General features: G+C 41.6%; 1 protein-coding gene across 3 annotated transcripts in view; it reads right to left on the bottom strand.

Annotated features, from left to right (window-relative positions):
• LOC110521588 (neuroligin-1) overlaps positions 1–19,997 on the bottom strand; it is a 338,049-nt gene that overhangs the window by 11,700 nt on the left and 306,352 nt on the right. For all 3 annotated transcript variants that reach the window (XM_036968746.1, XM_036968744.1, XM_021599245.2), the window contains one exon: positions 10–222. In XM_036968746.1, coding sequence (XP_036824641.1) covers positions 10–222 — 213 coding nt within the window. The remainder of the gene's footprint in view (positions 1–9; positions 223–19,997) is intronic.

Here is a 19,997-nt window from a genome sequence, read left to right as displayed (position 1 = left end):
GCATTATACCTTTGGTTGAATTGCTCCAACGGTTACCTTCAGAATAATGGGACAGGGTCAGGAGGTTGACACAGGAGGCGCCAGCCCCTGATCCGAAAACTGTTATTCGTAAAGGGTCACCACCAAAGAAAGCAATATTCTCGCTAGTCCAGCGCAGGGCTTGAATCAGATCAAGAAGTCCATAGTTTCCTTTGGAAGCTTGGTCCCCTGTGCTTAAGAAACCTGGAAGACAGAGAGTACAAAACAGAGAACAGATGAATAACCTGGGATGTCTCTAAGGTATGAACACAGAGCTGCGGTACATTCACATGCAAACATTGATTATACCTTACTCAGACTGTAAATACTCTATTTAGATAAAACTTTGCAAGAAAATCCACGTGAAGATTTTTAAGAGTCAGGTGTTTTACAGTGTTTGATGATTATTAAACATCTTTTGGAGTCTTCCTGAAAATGACTCACAGCACTCACATCAGACTCTTTAAGCACAGGACAGTTTTACATGCAAAACCAATAAGCGTGTGCATTTAATACTTTTAGCGATAAAAAAGGAGTTATTACTCCAAAGAGTCAATTTAGGGACGCTACGCTAAATATAATTCTGAAAATCCAATTTTGAGGCAGACAGATTTAAATCCATACCACATGAAAAATACTCTGTGGATAAAATAATAAAATGAAGTGATCTACAGATAGCATTATATGCAGGCTATCTCAGCTGCAGACCTGCAAAGGGAAACTCTTTAAGAATGCACCATTTTGTAGTCGGAACATGTCATATTGGCCTACATCATTCATAGCTAGAGTAGGTAGATAACAAGATATCTAGCCAATTAGCCTCACCAACAAAAATAAAGTGTGCACCATATGTACCATAGAAACACATCAAAGTTGTGGATAATCATCAAAGCCTTGCAAAATAATATTGCTTTTTATATTTCTGAAGAAATAGTTAAATAAAGTATAGCGTGTGACGCTTTAGCTTATTAAAGATCCCACACTCTTACCCCAACACTGTTCAATTACTTAATAACCCATTCAAGATGTTATGTATGCTATGTGAATGCAAGATATGGTTCTGGGTACCGAGATTGCAGTAGTATCGAAATAAACACAGAAGCCTATTACCAGTTTAGTAACTTCTTTCAATATTATCAGAGGCATTGCTGGTGAATAGTTATGTTGCTTCACTTCAACAAGTCCTCTGAGTGTTGTGTAAGCAGTAAGGCCCGGTTCAATTAAAGGGAGAACCATCATTCTTCTCTGCTGTTTCATTCTGGGCCTATCCCACATGGTTCTGTCCAATTAAGGACTTGAAACACTGCAGATTAATGTGTACCCATATATAAAAGATGGCATCTGTGAAATATAACTGATTAAGTCCATGCATCCCAAAGGAGCAACAGTAGAGCCGTTTAATAGCAGTCCCTATTCCCTTACTCTCTGATTTCCATGCTAAAAGGTCCATTACCTGGGAAATCACCTTGGGAGTGCTTTCCCCTATAGCCCTGAGACATATTGTATTTCATCTTATGGCTCCTTTTCAATTTGATACTTTAGCTTCCTCACAGAGCTTTATATTGCTCAGCATCTCCTATAGAACTATGCAGAGTCAATCTAGGTTGACCAATTCAGCAGTCACATAAAATGTATGCACTCATTAGCGTAAGTCGCTTTGAATAAAAGTGTCTGCTAAACGGCATATATTATTATATTACACAAGTATCAAAATGCGATCTCTAGCTCAGAACAAAACGCACATCCAAAGCATTGAGACCTGCAGTCAGAAAATTGACTTTTTCCAATCCATTCAAAGTTATTTATTTATTTTTGATTCTACATCAAGGCTAACCTCCTGGAAGCAACATACATCTATCAGAGATTTAGCTGGGCTGGGCTAGGATGGGGTGAGAATAAAAAAAGGCATGGGGTTCAAAATTGTTAATAACTTCACTGTTCTCAAAGGGATATTCAATGTCTGCTTTTAAAAAATGTTGACACATCTACTAATAGGTGCCTATATTTGCGAGGCATTGGAAAACCTCCCTGGTCTTTGTGGTTGAATCTGTGTTTGAAATGTACTGTTCGACTGAGGGACCTTACAGATATTTATTTGTATGTGTGGTGTACAGAGATGAGATAGTCAATCAAAAATCATGTTAAACACTATTATTGCAGAGAGTCCTTGCAACTTATGTGACTTGTAAAGCAAATTCTTACTCCTGAACTTATTTAGTCTTTCCATAACAAATGGATTGAATACTTGTTGACTCAAGACATTTAAGCTTTCCATTATTAATTAATTAGTAAAACTTTAGAAAAACACAATTCCACTTTGACATTATGGAGTATTGTGTGTAGGCCAGTGACACAAAATATACATTTAATCAATGTTTAATTCAGACTGTAACACAACAAAATGTGGAAAAAGTCAAGGGGTGTGAATACTGTCTGTACATGCTCACTGTCGAGAGGGAACACAACACAGTCAATGAAAAAGATAGTGGTCCCCAGTTAAGTGAACAGTACAGACGGGTGTATGAAGATGTCCAACACCAGCTCACTCCAGACATACTGTGGTCTAAGATCAAGGAGCAAGCTGTATCTTACTGGGGTAGAAACATACAGTGACAGTGCAGATACAGCAACTCAATGCACAGATAAGATAGTGGACTAAAGCAGCGGTATCATATCCTCTCAAAGGTGAAATCATGAAGAAAGCATGTGTCGTGGAGCATTTTTCAAGGTGAGGCGATACACAAGTACTCACTAATCTTGTGGCTATGGTACAGCGATGGATATCTGAAGGCTCAAGGAGTGATACAGATGGTTTGCGTGTCCACCTTGTGTTTATAATGCTCTCTGGTCTAACATTGGGTTTGAACTGTGCTTTGTGAATGAATAAGCTAGGTAAAAAGATCAGAGAGGGAGTCTCAACCGAATGATCTATGTTTGAATCACTAACTAGGTTCCCATACAATTGACGACAGATCTTCTTATGAATATTTTAAAATCAGCATAAAAAATAAAATCTGCAAATGTTTAGTGGTGTGTTTCCACCAAACTGACTCGTTGCAGATACAAGTGACTGGTTGATGACGTAGTGCACACAAAATCTACTTTTTCGCTTAAGTTTTCATGTACTGAATAAAAGTCTATAGTTCAATGTGTTACCTTAGAATTTTCAACTCTACTGATAGTTTTGTCACAAAAACCTTTTCCTTAAATAGAAAATGTGCCTACTCTGGTCTGGCACGTACACTCTAGCCAACAGCTCACAGATACAGTGCGGGTAGGATGGTCTACATGATGACATTAATATGGATAAGAGTGAGATAATTTGTATTTGTCAAATGGCAGTCAAGCATCAATCATCATATCACCAGAATAATACACTCAATATTTATTGAAAAGGAGCATCAAGATCACTGTGCACATTCACCACCCTGTGAAATTCATCTTAATTTATTTAATCTGTAGCCTAATAAATTGCATGGTTTCCCGAGTCATAGTGGGAGGACCACACACCATATCATCGCGTGACTCAACATTTAGGTGTGATGGTTATTATATCAATAATTGCACATAAAGTCATTTCCACCACCATTTCTCGCATAATTAAATTAAATTAAACACAAAAAGTTCCCACCATGTTGCACGAACAAGTTGGCATTTATAAAATTGTACCGAAGCTACCTGTTTCCATTACAGCTGTTGAGATATTTTTTTATTCGATGTGACTTTAAAATTGTGGATGAAAACAATACTGAGGTGGACATTTCTCTACAATTTGAATACTGTTGAATGGTGTGTTTGTCATTTTACTGTAGGATATATTTTTGTTCAAACATGGAGTATAGAATTCAGTGTCATCCTTTTTGTTTTCTATATGGTGTATTTTCCTTTGATAGATGGGATATGTCACCGTGTGTCTGGGGTCGGCTTAAATCATATAATCGCAACCTAACCAAGAGAAAAGGCAGATGGAAAAATGGTTTACTTGTAATGCAGCTTTCTGCACAGTCTTGCCTCTAATCCTCTCCCACTGTCTTATGACTGCCAAACGAGAAAAATAAATCAGTCCATCTGTGTCACACAAAAGACCACTTAACATGTATTACATTCACATCCAATGGCAGACAGTACCAAAAACCGCCGGGAAAGGGCCATTAAAAAAAAAATTGAGTTCACAGGTCCATCTCTTCGCAAGGAGTGTCTGCAGTCCCTCTAATTGCCATATCTGGAATTTGTGTAAAATACTAGAGGCTTTTATTATGAAACTTGCAGGGTTATGACAAAGCCACATCAGGCCAAGCAAAACCCTGATTGAGGGACGATACCTCTATCCATCTAATAAAAAATTGCACATCTCAATAAAAGATCCAGAGAAAGGCATACTTTAATAATTTCCACTCTGAACACCATCAAAAGGCAAAGACGTTGAATTAATCTCCATTTTGGCTTGAGAGTCAGAGGGAAATAGAGAGAGGTAAGAAAAGGCATAGAAGAGAAAGAGTGAGTAAAGTAAAATAGGATCCCTGATGATGAAAAAGCTGTCTTCGACATTATTCCCAAGTCCTTTCAAGGTGAGGAGACAGAGTGAGGCAACCATACTTGGCATGAGCTTGGAATGATACACTACATGACCAAAAGTATGCTCGTTGAACATCTCATTCCGAAATCATGGGCATTAATGTGGAGTTGGCCCCCCCCTTTGCTGCTATAACAGCCTCCACTCTTCTGGGAAGGCTTACCACTAGATGTTGAAACATTGCTCCAGGGCCCTGCTTCCATTCAGCCACAAGAGTATTAATGAGGTCGGGCACTGATGTTGGGTGATAAGGCCTGGCTCGCAGTCGGCGTTCCAATTCATCCCAAAGGTGTTTGCTGGGGTTGAGGTCAGGGCTCTGTGCAGGCCAGTCAAGGTTTTCCACACCGATCTCAACAAACCAGTTCTGCATGGGCCTCACTTTGTGCATGGTGGCATTGTCATGCTGAAACAGGAAAGGTCCTACCCAAACTGTTGCCACAAAGTTGGAGGCACATAATCATCTAGAATGTCATTGTATGCTGTACAGTTAAGATTTCCCTTCATTGGAACTAAGGGGCCTATTCCGAAACATGAAAATCATCCCCAAACCATTATTCCTCATCCACCAAACTTTACAGTTAGCACTATGCATTGGGGCAGGTAAATGTTCTCCAGGCATCCGCCAATCCTAGATGAGTCTATCTGACCGCCAGATGGAGAAGTGTGATTCATCACTTCAGAGAACGCGTTTCCACTGCTCCAGAGTACAATGGCGGTGAGCTTTACACCATTCCAGCCGAACTTGGCATTGCGCATGGTGATCTTTGACTTGTGTGCGACTGCTCGGGCATAGAAAGCCGTTTCATGAAGCTCCCGACAAATAGTTATTGTGCTGACGTTGCTTCCAGAGTTTGGAACTTGTTAGTGAGTGCGGCATCCGAGGACAGACAATTTTCACACACTATGCACTTCAGCACCCGGCGGTCCTGTTCTGTGAGCTTGTGTGGCCTACCACTTTGTGGCTGAGCCGTTGTTGATCTTATACATTTCCACTTCACAATAACAGCACTTACAGTTGACCGGGGTAGCTCTAGCAGGGCAGAAATTTGAGGAACTGACTTGTTGGAAAGGTGGCATCCTATGACGGTGCCACGTTGGATGTCACTGAGCTTTTCAGTAAGGCCATTCTACTGCCAATGTTTGTCTATGGACAATGTTTGTCAATGTGTGCTCGATTTTATACACCCGTTTCTGACTGGTTTGAAGGGGTGTCCACATACACTATATATACAAAAGTATATTCGGATGTTTGGCACTGTTGGCATTACGGAAAGAAACATTGTCCAAATGTGTTGCTGCTGTATTTGCTTATCTGTAATATGTATTGTGCTGGAACAGCAACACATTCATACCTGCGCTCTTCATACACTAGTACTGGCATGGAGGCAACCACGGAGCACACTGATAAAACACAATGCATTCTTTAATTTAAAGATGCACACAGGGGTTAATTGGAGTTCTGTAGGTGGTGGAATTCTCCACCACATTGGTTTCTTTTCCATTATTATGTTTTTAACGACCAGTAATTATTCAAATGCCACAATATGCTCATGCTCATCCTTAGGTGTTCATAAAAACAAACCTAACGTAGCAGACATAAAATAAAGGCCTGAGCCAAGTCCCCACATCCGTTTTCCAGTGGAAACGGAAGCTAGGTTGAAGATACTGTATCCCTGAAAACGGCGTTGTTAGTGGTTTCTGCCGACCTTGCATAGGCTACATATAATAATGGTCGCTAATCAAGGAGATTCTCAACTTTTGACGATAGATGACATCATAGTGCCTCATTTGGTTGGTTGCTTAGCTACGCTGAGATATACCCAGTATCTAGCCTAAAGAATCCCTCCATCCCCGCTTCCCTCCCTCAGTATTCTCTATCTTCCCAGGTACCTGGCCAGTCTGACTACTGGCTATTGCACAGAGGTTATCAAAAGCAAGTCTTCTCAGTCTTGACAGTCCTATTTATGACTTAAATTCCTTGAAATTAATAAATGTAAGACTGAAACTGCTGCTGTAGGTGAAATACACACATGCTATAATTTCAATCTTCTCAACGTACCTTAAAAAGAAAAGACAACACAATGTCCAAACAATTGATCTTCTTATTATACAAAAATAATATTCTGTCTGAATGACTGTTGGGAAGCTATTGGGGCTCGTGTGAGACTGAATGTGAATCTAAATGTATTATTTCATAATATAGAAAGTGGTTGATTTTCACAGGCAAAATGGATGCACATTCAGTATGTGGATATAGCACGTTAACATATGCAAAGCCATTCCAAATGAAAACTAAATCCAAACACAGAAAGCAGCGGAATTATCCTTCTAAGGTAAATGAGAGAGATGAAAGTTAAATGTACATTTCAATAATGTGGAAGATAACAACATGTACATTTCAATAATGGGGAAGATAATCATCCTACAGTCAGGATGCTGCATTATTCTGCAAACATTAGCCATGTCAGATTTTTATCATACTAATGTCCCTGTCATATCCCATTTCAGTAGACACTGTGTGAAATTAACTTGGACGAAGCGTAGTGTTTGCTAATGTGAACGAACACATCACATAACTCCATGCTGAGACTGCTGTATCATTAGAAAAACTCCCTATTTCAACAAATGGGTCTAGAAGAAAAACCTGCTAGAAAGGTTCAGATGTTTGAAGAAAAATGTATTCCACATTGTATCTGAGTTATATTCTCCCAGTTAGGTATAAACAGTGGTGGAAAAAGTAATACATTCTCATACTTGAGTAAAAGTAAAAAAAATACCTTAATATAAAATGACTCAGGTAAAAATGAAAGTCACCCAGTGAAATATTACTTGAGTAAAAGTCTAAAAGTATTATGTTTTAAATATACTTATGTATCAAAAGTAAATGTAGTTCCTAAAATATACTTAAGTAATAAAAGTAAAAATACAAATCATTTAAATTCCTTATATTAAGCAAACCAGACAGCACATTTTTTTTTTTTTACAGATAGCCAGGTCACACTCCAACACTCAGACATAATTAAAAAATGAAGCATTTGTGTTTAGTGAGTCCGCAAGTTCAGAGGAAGTAGGGACGACAAGGGATGTTTTCTTGATAAGTGTGTGATTTGGACCATTTTCTGTCCTGCTAAACATTCAAAATGTAACAGGTACTTTTGGGTGTCAGGGAAAATGTATGTAGTAAAAAGTACATTATTTTCTTTAGGAATGAAGTGAAGTTAAAGTAAAAGTTGTCAAAAAAAATAAACAGTAAAGTAATGTAAACATACCCAAAACAACAACTTTAAGTAGTACTTAAAATTATTTTTACACCGCTGGGTATAAATGTATTAATATGAAGTAATTGTGATTGGGTGTGGTTGCTGTTGGTGGGGTTTCAGTGGATCAGAGATACTTTAATATACTCAGTTCCAGTTGAGGTGAACAGGGGAGACTAATGAAAGCTAATGCAAACACTTGCACTTATTCCACTTGGATAACTTTGCTTAATGTATGCGCAGGATCCACCTGAACAGAAACTTGAACATAGAGGCTGTTGTACAGAATCCACCTTAGAAAAGGATAAACTGAGGGACTAATGAACTAACAACAAATAATTAATATTTCACTCAATCAGTCTAGTTTTTCAGCACTAACAGAATTAATGGATTGGTATTTTGTAATGCACTCTGGGCTTTGTGAAAATGTGTGCAGAAAACCCAGTTACTCTAACACATTGCAACATGCCATAATGTATCTCTACTCAGTGCAAAATATCGTTCAATTACTTTAAATATTTGATGGTAAACGCTGTATGCTGCTCCTCCGAGAGAGGACATATTTCAAATGCCAATATTCTATCTGATATCCATTTACAGTGTACCTTCAGCTAAAGGAAAGAAAACACCCATGCTGTACTAACATGGCAACTTCTCTCTTCCATGTTAGTCGCTAGTGCAAATCAAATTACTCTATCAAAATTAAATGAAATCATGTACAAATGTCTTGCTATGCGTAAACATGTTTTCATTTGTGTTCAGCCCCCTCCCATCCATAAACAAATCCCTCACCAAGGCCATCAACTCCGTCCTGTTACTGGGTGTTTCGAGCTGCTGAACTGAATCCATGGGATGGTAAGTAGTGTGGTGTGTTAGCCAGCTAGGGCCCAGCACAGCAGAGTTGATGGGAGATGTAATTACAGCTTTGAACAGTGTGTGACTAAGCTGTTTCACAGACCACAGAGGCATTGTTTATTTTCCTTATAATAAGTAGGTCTAGACTCGATTCTAATTCATGACTAGAGAGTGGAAAGAAAAGATGCCCCACTTTATAGGGCCTAAAGAGGAAGTTATTTCAAAGCTGTTCCCATTTCTGTTGTATTGTTATGGCTCCTGCTGCAGTTGTTACAGTTGCAGTGATGTCATCAGGGATAGACAGTGCATGTGTTATGTAAATCATTGTGACTTGTGACTCAGCTAAATCCCTAGCTTATTGATAAATATCCATTGCTTGGAGGTCACACTTTGCCACTTTTTAGTTAACCATATGTAAAGTTTAACAGCATCTACAGTATGAAATTAAATGGAATGCATACTTGAATTTTCAAACTTAAAACTGTATCAACACAATAAGAGCTACTTACAGTATGTGTGATGTTTTTCGTGCAGGTAGCAAGGATGTGGATCGACGTACACTGAGTGCACAAAACATTAAGAACACCTGCTCTTTCCTTGACATAGACTGACCAGGTGAATACAGGTGAAAGCTATGATCTCTTATTGATGTCACTTGTTAAATCCACTTCAATCAGTGTAAATGAAGGGGAAGAGACAGGTTAAAGAAGGATTTTTACGCCTTGAGACAACTGAGGCATGGATTGTGTACTGTATGTGTAACATTCAGATGGTGAATGGGCAAGGCAAAATATTTCACGCTTAACAGTGTCCCAGATCAAGAATTGTCCACCACCCATAGGACATCCAGCCAACTTGACTCAACTGTGGGAAGCATTGGAGTCAACATGGGCCAGTATCCTTGTGGAATGCTTCTGGCACATTGTAGAGTCCATGTCCTAACAAATTGAGGCTGTTCTGAGAGCAAAAGGGGGGGGGGGGGGGGTGCAACTCAATATTAGGAAGGTGTTCTTAATGATTTGTACACTCAGTGTACTGTATAATTATATTTCTATGTGCAAGATGTGAAACTGTCCCCAGATAAGGACAAAACTCCCATTAGAAAGCACTGTCTCGGAGATGGTTCCTGAAAATGACATTCATTTGAATCCCAGAGAGAAACCAGATGCATGTCGTATGAGGGTCTGCAGATTCCTCTCCCATCTCAATGGATTGCTGCATATGTGTGGAACCACTAGTGTACAACATGTACAACAAGCAATAGTGTACACACTCTGTACAACATGCATGCTAGCCCCAGACTGGATCCCTGCTCTCTTTGAAATGTGCCTCTCAGCAGAGCCACGCTTTCTGAGGCTGATCAGACTTGTTAACCAGCTCCCTTTCTTAGGAGACATTTGCATACAGATAACAGGTCTCTGCAGACTAACAGGGGAAGAAGAGGAGGGAGAGAGAGAATAGGGAGAGACAGAGGGAGGGTGAGTCAGAGAGGAAGGGGAAAGCGACGACAAAGAGAGAGAAATACAGAAAACTGCATAGTAAGTGAACTTTGCATTAGCATACATTTTTCTGGCACCACACTGAAACATATTCCAAGGTCTGGGTAAAATGTAAATAGACCAGTTGTGGTTAAGATGGTGGTAGACTCATGACAACTGAGAAGGGAAGAGAAAAGATGCTGACCTGGTAACAGATCATAAGTCAACAGAGCACAGACTGATATTAGAGACTTCACATGGGTAATGATCCCAGGGCTGTCTGGGCATCACAGACATCACAGTGTCCGTCCCTTAGGAGTGCACAGAGCCACTCAAAAACCCTGAGACCTCTTGGTAGGAACCTGCAAGCTGCATGCAAGGTCTTCCTAATGAGCCAAGACAGAGCAGGAAATGATGTCGCGGCGCCTGCTCCCTCCTGTCATAAACAGCATGGCTGAAAATGTCATCAGGGTTCCAAATGAGTTCTGCGGCTGTCTGCATTGGAAAATCCTTTTTGGTTCCAGGTAGATTTATTCTGGGTTCCATGTAGAAACCTCTGTGGACATGGTTCTACATGGAACCTAAAATGGTTATCCTATGGGGACAGCAGAAGAACAGCTTTTGGTTCTATATAGATAGCGCTTTTTTTTAAAGAGCGCTGAGAGGCCTCGGAGTCAGACTATGGTTAGGTTGGTTGGTTAGACTAATAAGACATTTCAGAGATGTGTTTGAAAGGATTTATGTACAATGATTTCTTATTTTCTAAACAGACTTTTCACTTGTGAGTAAAATCTGGGATTATTAATGCCATATGTCTTTTTGTTTGGTCTCCTGCACTGTTGATTTACATGGTCACTTGAGTTATTACCCACAATGCCCTTTTCTGTGACATGTTTATCATGTTAGAATACCAGATACTGTCATAGACCATGGATGACATATTTCCTGACAAGTTGTCAAATAGTGGGGAGGAGATGGGTCTCTGCCAAATAAGGAATTATCTCTGCAACAGTCTGAGGAATAATTAGTAGAAAACCAGCAACAAGAATTCATTGTTTGTACAATACAAGTGGTACAAATGTCTTCTTCAGAATAATAAAAACAGATTTGCTTTGTATTTATAAAGCTTACATTCTTATCTAAAATAAAAATGCTATAAAATTAAATGTTTGTTGAATCAACCATGTAAACTATACAACAAAACATAATAGTAATAATAACTTTTTCCGCTAACGAGTACTATAACGGAGTACGGTTCCAATTTGAGTAATAATATAACAGTTGCTGATCAGAGATAAGTCCTTAGTTTTGTTATCATTTCCTTCCAATTACAGTTATCCAAATAAATATTTGTGATGATTATCATTCCCTCTTTGTTGGTGCAATATTAAAAAAATACCCCCCGCCCCAGAATTCTAATTGTTTTCGTCTGACAAACCCTTTCCAAGTTCCTGTTGGACATACTACTACTAATTGCTTTAGTGAGGGATATGAAAAATGTCTAAAATGAGCTTTCCCATCGCAGAGTTGAGCGCACTCTGCACTCAACCGGGGGTAAAATGCAGCACTGACCAGGAGTATCAATTCCTGAGGGAATAATGCACAGTCATGAAGCCACCCACTCTGGCATTGGTCATCTTGCAAGGGGAGGATAACTGTTTCTATAGCACTCTACAACCAACCCTGGGAACGACCAAGACACTGGCACTGAAGGACGGTCTCTCTCGGATGACAGCTGGTATGCCCGACGAGACAGTGTTTATATCCTTGCCCTCAATGCCCTGCGACTTGATATCCGCAGGCCTAATGCACATGGCCTACTTTAAAACAAAAACTTGTTGGTCTATAGGCCTACGTAACGTAGACATTGTTTACATTGAGTGAGGATGTGCAACGTTTTTGGATGTAACGCAAAAGCAATATAACGAGTAGTTTAACAAACTACTTTCCCCAGGGAGTAATAAGTCAAGTACACTGCTCAAAAAATAAAGGGAACACTAAAATAACACATCCTAAATCTGAATGAATGAAATATTCTTATTAAATACTTTTTTTCTTTACATAGTTGAATGTGCTGACAACAAAATCACACAAAAATGATCAATGGAAATCAAATTTATCAACCCATGGAGGTCTGGATTTGGAGTCACACTCAAAATTAAAGTGGAAAACCACACTACAGGCTGATCCAACTTTGATGTAATGTCCTTAAAACAAGTCAAAATGAGGCTCAGTAGTGTGTGTGACCTCCACGTGCCTCTATGACCTCCCTACAACGCCTGGGCATGCTCCTGATGAGGTGGCGGGTGGTCTCCTGAGGGATCTCCTCCCAGACCTGGACTAAAGCATCCGCCAACTCCTGGACAGTCTGTGGTGCAACGTGGCGTTGGTGGATGGAGCGAGACATGATGTCCCAGATGTGCTCAATTGGATTCAGGTCTGGGGAACGGGCGGGCCAGTCCATAGCATCAATGCCTTCCTCTTGCAGAAACTGCTGACACACTCCAGCCACATGAGGTCTAGCATTGTCTTGCATTAGGAGGAACCCAGGGCCAACCACACCAGCATATGGTCTCACAAGGGGTCGGAGGATCTCATCTCGGTACCTAATGGCAGTCAGGCTACCTCTGGCGAGCACATGGAGGGCTGTGCGGCCCCCCAAACAAATGCCACCCCTCACCATGACTGACCAACCGCCAAACCGGTCATGCTGGAGGATGTTGTTGGCAGCAGAACGTTCTCCACGGCGTCTCCACACTGTCACGTCTGTCACATGAACTCAGTGTCAACCTGTTTTCATCTGTGAAGAGCACAGGGCGCCAGTGGCGAATTTGCCAATCTTGGTGTTCTCTGGCAAATGCCAAATGTCCTGCACGGTGTTGGGCTTTAAGCACAACCCCCACCTGTGGACCTCGGGCCCTCCTACAACCCTCATGGAGTCTGTTTCTGACCGTTTGAGCAGACATATGCACATTTGTAGCCTGCTGGAGGTAATTTTGCAGGGCTCTGGCAGTGCTCCTCCTGCTCCTCCTTGCACAAAGGCAGAGGTAGCGGTCCTGCTGCTGGGTTGTTGCCCTCCTACGGCCTCCTCCACGTCTCCTGATGTACTGGCCTGTCTCCTGGTAGCGCCTCCATGCTCTGGACACTACGCTGACAGACACAGCAAACCTTCTTGCCATATCTCGCATTGATGTGCCATCCTGGATGAGCTGCACTACCTGAGCCAGCATTCAAAAGTGACCAAAACATCTTCCAGGAAGCATAGGAACTGAGAAGTGGTCTGTGGTCCCCACCTGCAGAACCACTCCTTTATTGGGGGTGTCTTGCTAAATCCCTATAATTTCCACCTGTTGTCTATTCCATTTGCACAACAGCATGTGAAATGTATTGTCAATCAGTGTTGCTTCCTAAGTGGACAATTTGATTTCACAGAAGTGTGATTGACTTGGAGTTACATTGTGTTGTTTAAATGTTCCCTTTATTTTTTGAGCAGTGTATAATGACCCCAACACTGGATGGTAGTAAATATCAACAAAAGAAAATCCACATGCAATTCCCTGAGCGATTTCTGAAAATGTCCTATTGGGCTATATCCTAGTGTTCATGTCATTTCCCCAAGGCCAGAGACGACTAACAATGGAGGCCCAAAAAATGGATGTATCCCACTTGGCACGACTGAGCCCATCTCTGCAGTTAGCCACCCCCTCATATCAGAGGGAAGATGACAAAACAGAACCAGCTATCATCTGTTTGTCAGCACAGAGGTCCTACATGACCCTGCTGTCTGCAACAAGCGCTACGCCCTCACAGCTTATCATCACAACTTCTACCACTGCTAGGCTTAGACTGAAACACATGCAAGGGATAACTTTTACAAATAGTTATTCTTGTCTATCTGGCGGAAAAGCTATTGGACCAAGCAGAGAGAGCGAGCAAAAGGGGTGGCACTTCTTGTACTTTTGTCTCCAAGTTAGCTAAAGGGGCTGCTAAACTTCAAATAAATGTCAAACTCTAACATCACCAAATGCATGTTTATTGTATTCTTAAGAAGTCAGAGGCCTAGTCGTTCCGTAGCTACCCTTTCCTGTAGTCTAATTACCTAGTGGCCTCATGGGTGGAATGTTAATATTTTTCATAATTTCATAATTAACAAACATTATTTAAAGAAAAACAACTGAAAATATGGTGTTTCTATGTCAAACAGTTTTGTTATATTTCAGTCTTCTGTGATGTATATACTGTAACTTGTAATGTTGGGATGCAAACTAAAAATGTAATACATTTCAACTATATCTGACATGGTACAGGTGTCTTCATTTTTTAAAGTTCATAACCATGTGTTTGAGGTGTATACTTTTGTGTGATCCTGATTTAGCCCACTGCAGTAAAAGGTTAACACTTTTGGTGTAACAGTATGTAATTTACAGTATGTATTTCACAGCTTCATTTGTCTTGATCAATTCTATTAGCTGTGGTCCATAGAAAGGGTCACACTTTATTTGGATAGTCTGAATGGTCCATCTGTAGATGTGGCCTACACCTGATATGGCACCTCCTATTGGAAGGGAAACTGCAGTCTGTACTTTAGCAAGCAACATGGATTACGGAAGCACCACCAAATACCCTTTGGCGTATTAACCGACGCTGATGAGAAGCAGGTACAGTGAGTGAATATTTCATTAAGAACGGACATGGAACAGGACAGGAACAGCGTCAGAACAAGGTGACAAAACGACATAAGACAATAATGCAGAAGCAGGGAACAATCTCGGGAACAGACAGATGTAGGGGAGGTAATGAAAGCAGGTGATTGAGTCCAGCTGAGTCCAATGAATCGCTGATGCGCGTGACGAGGTAAACAGGTGTGCATAATGATGGTGGCAGGAGTGCGTAGTGCTGGGCAGCCTGTCGGCCCGAGTGCCAGGGAGGGAGAGTGAGAGCAGACGTGACAGTACCCCCCCCCCCCCCCCCCCAACCTGGGAGAGCCTGACGGGCCGGCCCGAGGCATGGGTGCTGGATAAGCCGGCTGGGGGCGTAGAAGCCGACGAACCGGCAAGAGGCGTGGGAGCCTGGCGAACCTACTGAGGAGTAGGAGTCTGACGATCCGGCTGAGGCGTGAAGGCTGACGGTTCGTTGTCCCGCTGGAACGTGAGAGCCTGGCAAGCCGGCTGAGACGTGGGAGCCTTATGATCTGGCTGGGGGGGGGGCGTAAAACCCTGACGATCTGGCTGAGGCATGACATGGGATGTGAGCCTGCCAAGCCAAACGGGGCAAGCAAACCTCTCGAGTCAGCTAGGGTGTGGAAGCCTGACGAGCCAGCTGAGGCACCCCCCTGGTTACATGGGCGCCGGCCACGAACCCGGACCCGACATCCCCACCAGGACCAAAAAGCCATCACTCCCTGATGCTTCAAATGTGGGCTTCTGCATTCTGTAAGAAATGATGCTGATGATGAGAAGCAGGTACAGGGAGTGAACATTAATTAAGAATGGACATGGAACAGGACAGGAAAGAGTCAGAGCAAGGTAACAAAATGACATACGACAACAATGCAGAAGTGGGGAAGATAATGAAAGAAGGTGATTGAGTCCAGCTGAGTCCAATGAATCGCTGATGCGCGTGACGAGGGAAACAGGTGTGCGTAATGATGGTCGCAGGAGTGCGTAGTGCTGGGCTCCCTGGCGCCCTCGAGCGCCAGACAGGGAGAGCGGGAGCAGGTGTGACACTTTTGTGTATTCAGTAAACTCACCTTCTCTCTCCCCTTAACCACCACCTCTCTCAACCTCCTCCCTCCAATATGAAATGTCACTGCTTCATATTGCACACAGACACAGACATATTCATCAATCTGTTCCCCCACTACAAAAGGTAACTAATAATGCTCTTCATTATTCAGCACCCTTGCTAAGCCCCTGGCTTCTGCTGCCTTACTGGCTCCCACTGCCTGCCATACCCAGGATGCACTGATATCAACTTGTTTATTTTTTCAACAGAGGCACTAATGAACACATAAGTGTTAAAAGATACAGCTATTTCCAGCTCTGTCTGATATGCCTGATCAAGCATTTATCACATCCCTCAGAAAGGCAAGTTATTGCATATTAAGCAACAAAACACATTAATTAAGCATGCTCCACCTAGCTTCTGTTTTAAGTTTGCATCATTATTTAATTTTCTTATGGTGCTCGTGAAACATACATGAATTAAATTGAGTGGATGACTGTATTAGCAGAGTGCAGCTGCGGTCAATCCTCATGGCCATGGATTTCAATGGGGCCCCCCTCAAAGACGAGGGGGCTCACTGTAGAAATCCTAAATATTTCATCCTATTAAGGTTTAAACTGAGTGAGCGTCTCTTTGGAGACTGGCTGTCAAACCTGTCTTGGTATGTGAGATGCACTGCAGCAGCACATGGTGAACGAAGGCTCACAAACCAACATGAACAGCAGGTCTCTGCTTTAGGATTTCTCTTTAAGTATTCACAAACAGTGCTGAAAAATAACTATTTCCGGTAAAACATATCCTTATCCATTGTAAATGGCAGACATCACCTGCATCATCCAGGTATCATTATGTAAATAAAATACAAGATTTGAATCAGCTTTCAGTAGGAAATTATTGCTGAGAAGAGTCAAATACCTATAGCTGTCATCACAGAGATAATTTTTTCCCGAAACTGATGCAGTGCCTGGCTGTTTCTGTGTAGCAGCTGCAATAAGTCTTAATGTTATACTCCCTGCTGTGTGCCTGCTTAGAGACCCGGGTAGAGGTTGTTAATAACTTCCCCCCAGCCTGCTCTATTATTATTACCCTCTTCCATGGCTGCCAATGCAGACGATAACCTGGGAAGATTTCTTAAACAAAATGCCTAAACAACAGCCATGATCCCAAAGGATCCAGATCTGTGTACTACCTGGGTGAGCCAGGGGACAACAGAAAAAGCCATGAAAAATGGCTTTCAATTGATCTCTTCAAAAGTCAGATATCAATCATCTTCAGGGCTAGGCAGCTAGGGAGTTACTGCTAGACAGACAGGGTCAATATCCAACCACAACCAGGAACTCTATGAACTTCTGGGGACAGAGAAATAGCATTGAGTTTCCACAGGGTCTTTGTAAATCCTCCTCCAAAGGACTGACTTTAAAAGGTTTAACCTTCGCCAGCTATGAATTACACTGAAAAGAGACATAGAAATATCACAATAGCAGATGCCCCATAAAGTTTCCCCCCGTATCCAATCGCGCTGTAAGTAAAACCAGTGGAGTCGACAAAGACAACATGGAATGGGTTAAGAAGGGCAGGCCTGTCCCAGCTAATATTACCGGGGAGGGTCGTAAGATAACCATTGGCTTGGCTGTTAGATTCAGCTCATGGTTTTCATTGAGTGTGACAGGATCTTTGTTTGGATCAGAATGCTGACAGCCAGACAGCTGCCCGACCAAGCTGCTGTGTGGCTGCAGGCCTAAGGCTTTGTACCATGTATCAAGGATGTAATTGCTTTAAGTGCCCACTGGGGACTCTTAACAAAACCACAACTGCTGAGTGTGGACTGTGTGTGTGTGTGTGTGTGTGTGTGTGTGTGTGTGTGTGTGTGTGTGTGTGTGTGTGTGTGTGTGTGTGTGTGTGTGTGTGTGTGTGTGTGTGTGTGTGTGTGTGTGTGTGTGTGTCTGGATTGATGGGGCTTGGATGGGGTAAACTGTGGATGGGCTGGGCTGTGGTTGGGCTTGGTGTGAGGTTGCCAGGATGCAGAGTTTTAGGAAGTCCATTGGTTGTGCTCTCCCTCCCGCTCTCCGCCCTCTCTCCCTCCCTCCCTCCCTTACTCAGATGTCTCTTTCATTCTCTTTGCCTTATACAGTATATACTGTAATATTTTTTTTTCTTCTCTTAGTCTTTCTCAGTCTTCTCCCCCATCAACTCCCTTCTCCCCCAGAGATGAACTCTCATATCCTCCATGAGTCAGTGAAAGGCATTAAGATTATTACCTGAGGATGTGTATGACTAAGACGAATCGATCCGGTGTTTGATTCTCATGGAAGTAATGCCATTACAGTTTAATGTCCACTCACAGTGAGTAAACACCTGGCGCTGTATGTAGCCAAACATCCCTAACCAGATCCTGGAAACAATGCAACACGGCATATGGCAGATATACGGCCGTCAGGCCCAGCCTCTGTCGCTGCACTGTGATGAATAAGGCACGGACCAGGCCGTATTTCTCATGTCTCTCCCCGAGCCCATTCCCCCATCCCCATTCGACAGTGGGAGGAATATTGTGACACTTTCTGGGTGAGGCTGAGAGGTTGCTGATTAGTAATTATGTGTCTCAGAAGATCAATCCTTGGGTCCAGTGCCAGGTCTGCAATGTGGCAAAGGGTGGCAGGACACACCTCACACAGGGTCAAAAACACACTTGGCACATCCCATTCCTGGGTCCCCTCGTCTAAACCCTCCACTAATTATCACGGTGATTTAAGAGACAAAGAAAGGCAGGACTTCACAGTTAACTCACTTCCCTGGTAAAGACCTCTAGGATCCCATCTCTTCGTGTATGGAGAATTAAGAAAGAGTAAAAGCATACATCTGCACCTTAATGGGTGAATAGGCTTTTGGAAAACTTCCATTCGTATTCATATGAAATAGGTCTGGGATGACGGCTCCCTATTCCCCTTCACGAGAAGGCAATTTTTGATTAGTACAAAAATAAGAAACATCAAGAGAACATCCTAACTGCATTATCTGTTGGATCGTTAAGAGAAAATACAATTATCTCTATTAAAACGTTTTACTGCTGAGATCCCGATAACGGGATCGATATGACAAAAGCCAGTGAAAGTGCAGGGAGCCAAATTGAGACAGAAATCTCATAATTAAAATTCCTCAAACTTACAAGTATTTTACACCATTTTAAAGATAAACTTGTTGTTAATCTCACCACAGTGTCCGATTTCAAAAAGACTTTACGACAAAAGCATACAATGCGATTATGTTAGGTCAGCACCTAGTCACAGAAAAACAGCCATTTTTCCAGCCAAAGAGAGGAGTCACAAAAAGCAGAAATAGAGATAAAATGAATCACTAACCTTTGATGATCTTCATCAGATGACACTCATAGGACTTCATGTTACACAATACATGTATGTTTTGCTCGATAAAGTTCATATTCATATCCAAAAATCGCAGAGAGCCACATCAATTTACAGAAATAATCATAATAAACATTGATAAAAGATACAGGTGTTATGATACAGGTGTTATGCATGGAACTTTAGATAAACTTCTCCATAACCTGTTGCGACGAGCAATCCCGTACCCGGGAGCGTAATTATAGCCTCAAGCTCATTACCATAACGCAACGTTAACTATTCATGAAAATCGCAAATGAAATGAAATAAATATATTGGCTCACAAGCTTAGCCTTTAGTTAACAACACTGTCATCTCAGATTTTCAAAAAATGCTTTTCAACCATAGCTACACAAGCATTTGTGTAAGAGTACTGATAGCTAGCATAGCATTAAGCCTAGCATTCAGCAGGCAACATTTTCACAAAAACAAGAAAAGCATTCAAATAAAATAATTTACCTTTGAAGAACTTTGGATGTTTTCAATGAGGAGAATCTCAGTTAGATAGCAAATGTTCAGCTTTTCCAAATATATTTTTTGTGTAGGAGAAATCGCACCGTTTTGTTCATTACGTTTGGCAAAAAAAAAAAAACGAAAATTCAGTCATTACAACGGAAAACTTTTTTCCAAATGAACTCCATAATATCGACAGAAACATGGCAAACGTTGTTTAGAATCAATCCTCAAGGTGTTT

The sequence above is a fragment of the Oncorhynchus mykiss genome, chromosome 30 (assembly GCF_013265735.2).
Source record: "Oncorhynchus mykiss isolate Arlee chromosome 30, USDA_OmykA_1.1, whole genome shotgun sequence".
In the NCBI taxonomy this organism is placed as follows: Eukaryota; Metazoa; Chordata; class Actinopteri; order Salmoniformes; family Salmonidae; genus Oncorhynchus; species Oncorhynchus mykiss.
The sequence above is the reverse complement of the archived record's forward strand: the minus strand, read 5'-3'. Positions and strand labels throughout refer to the sequence as shown.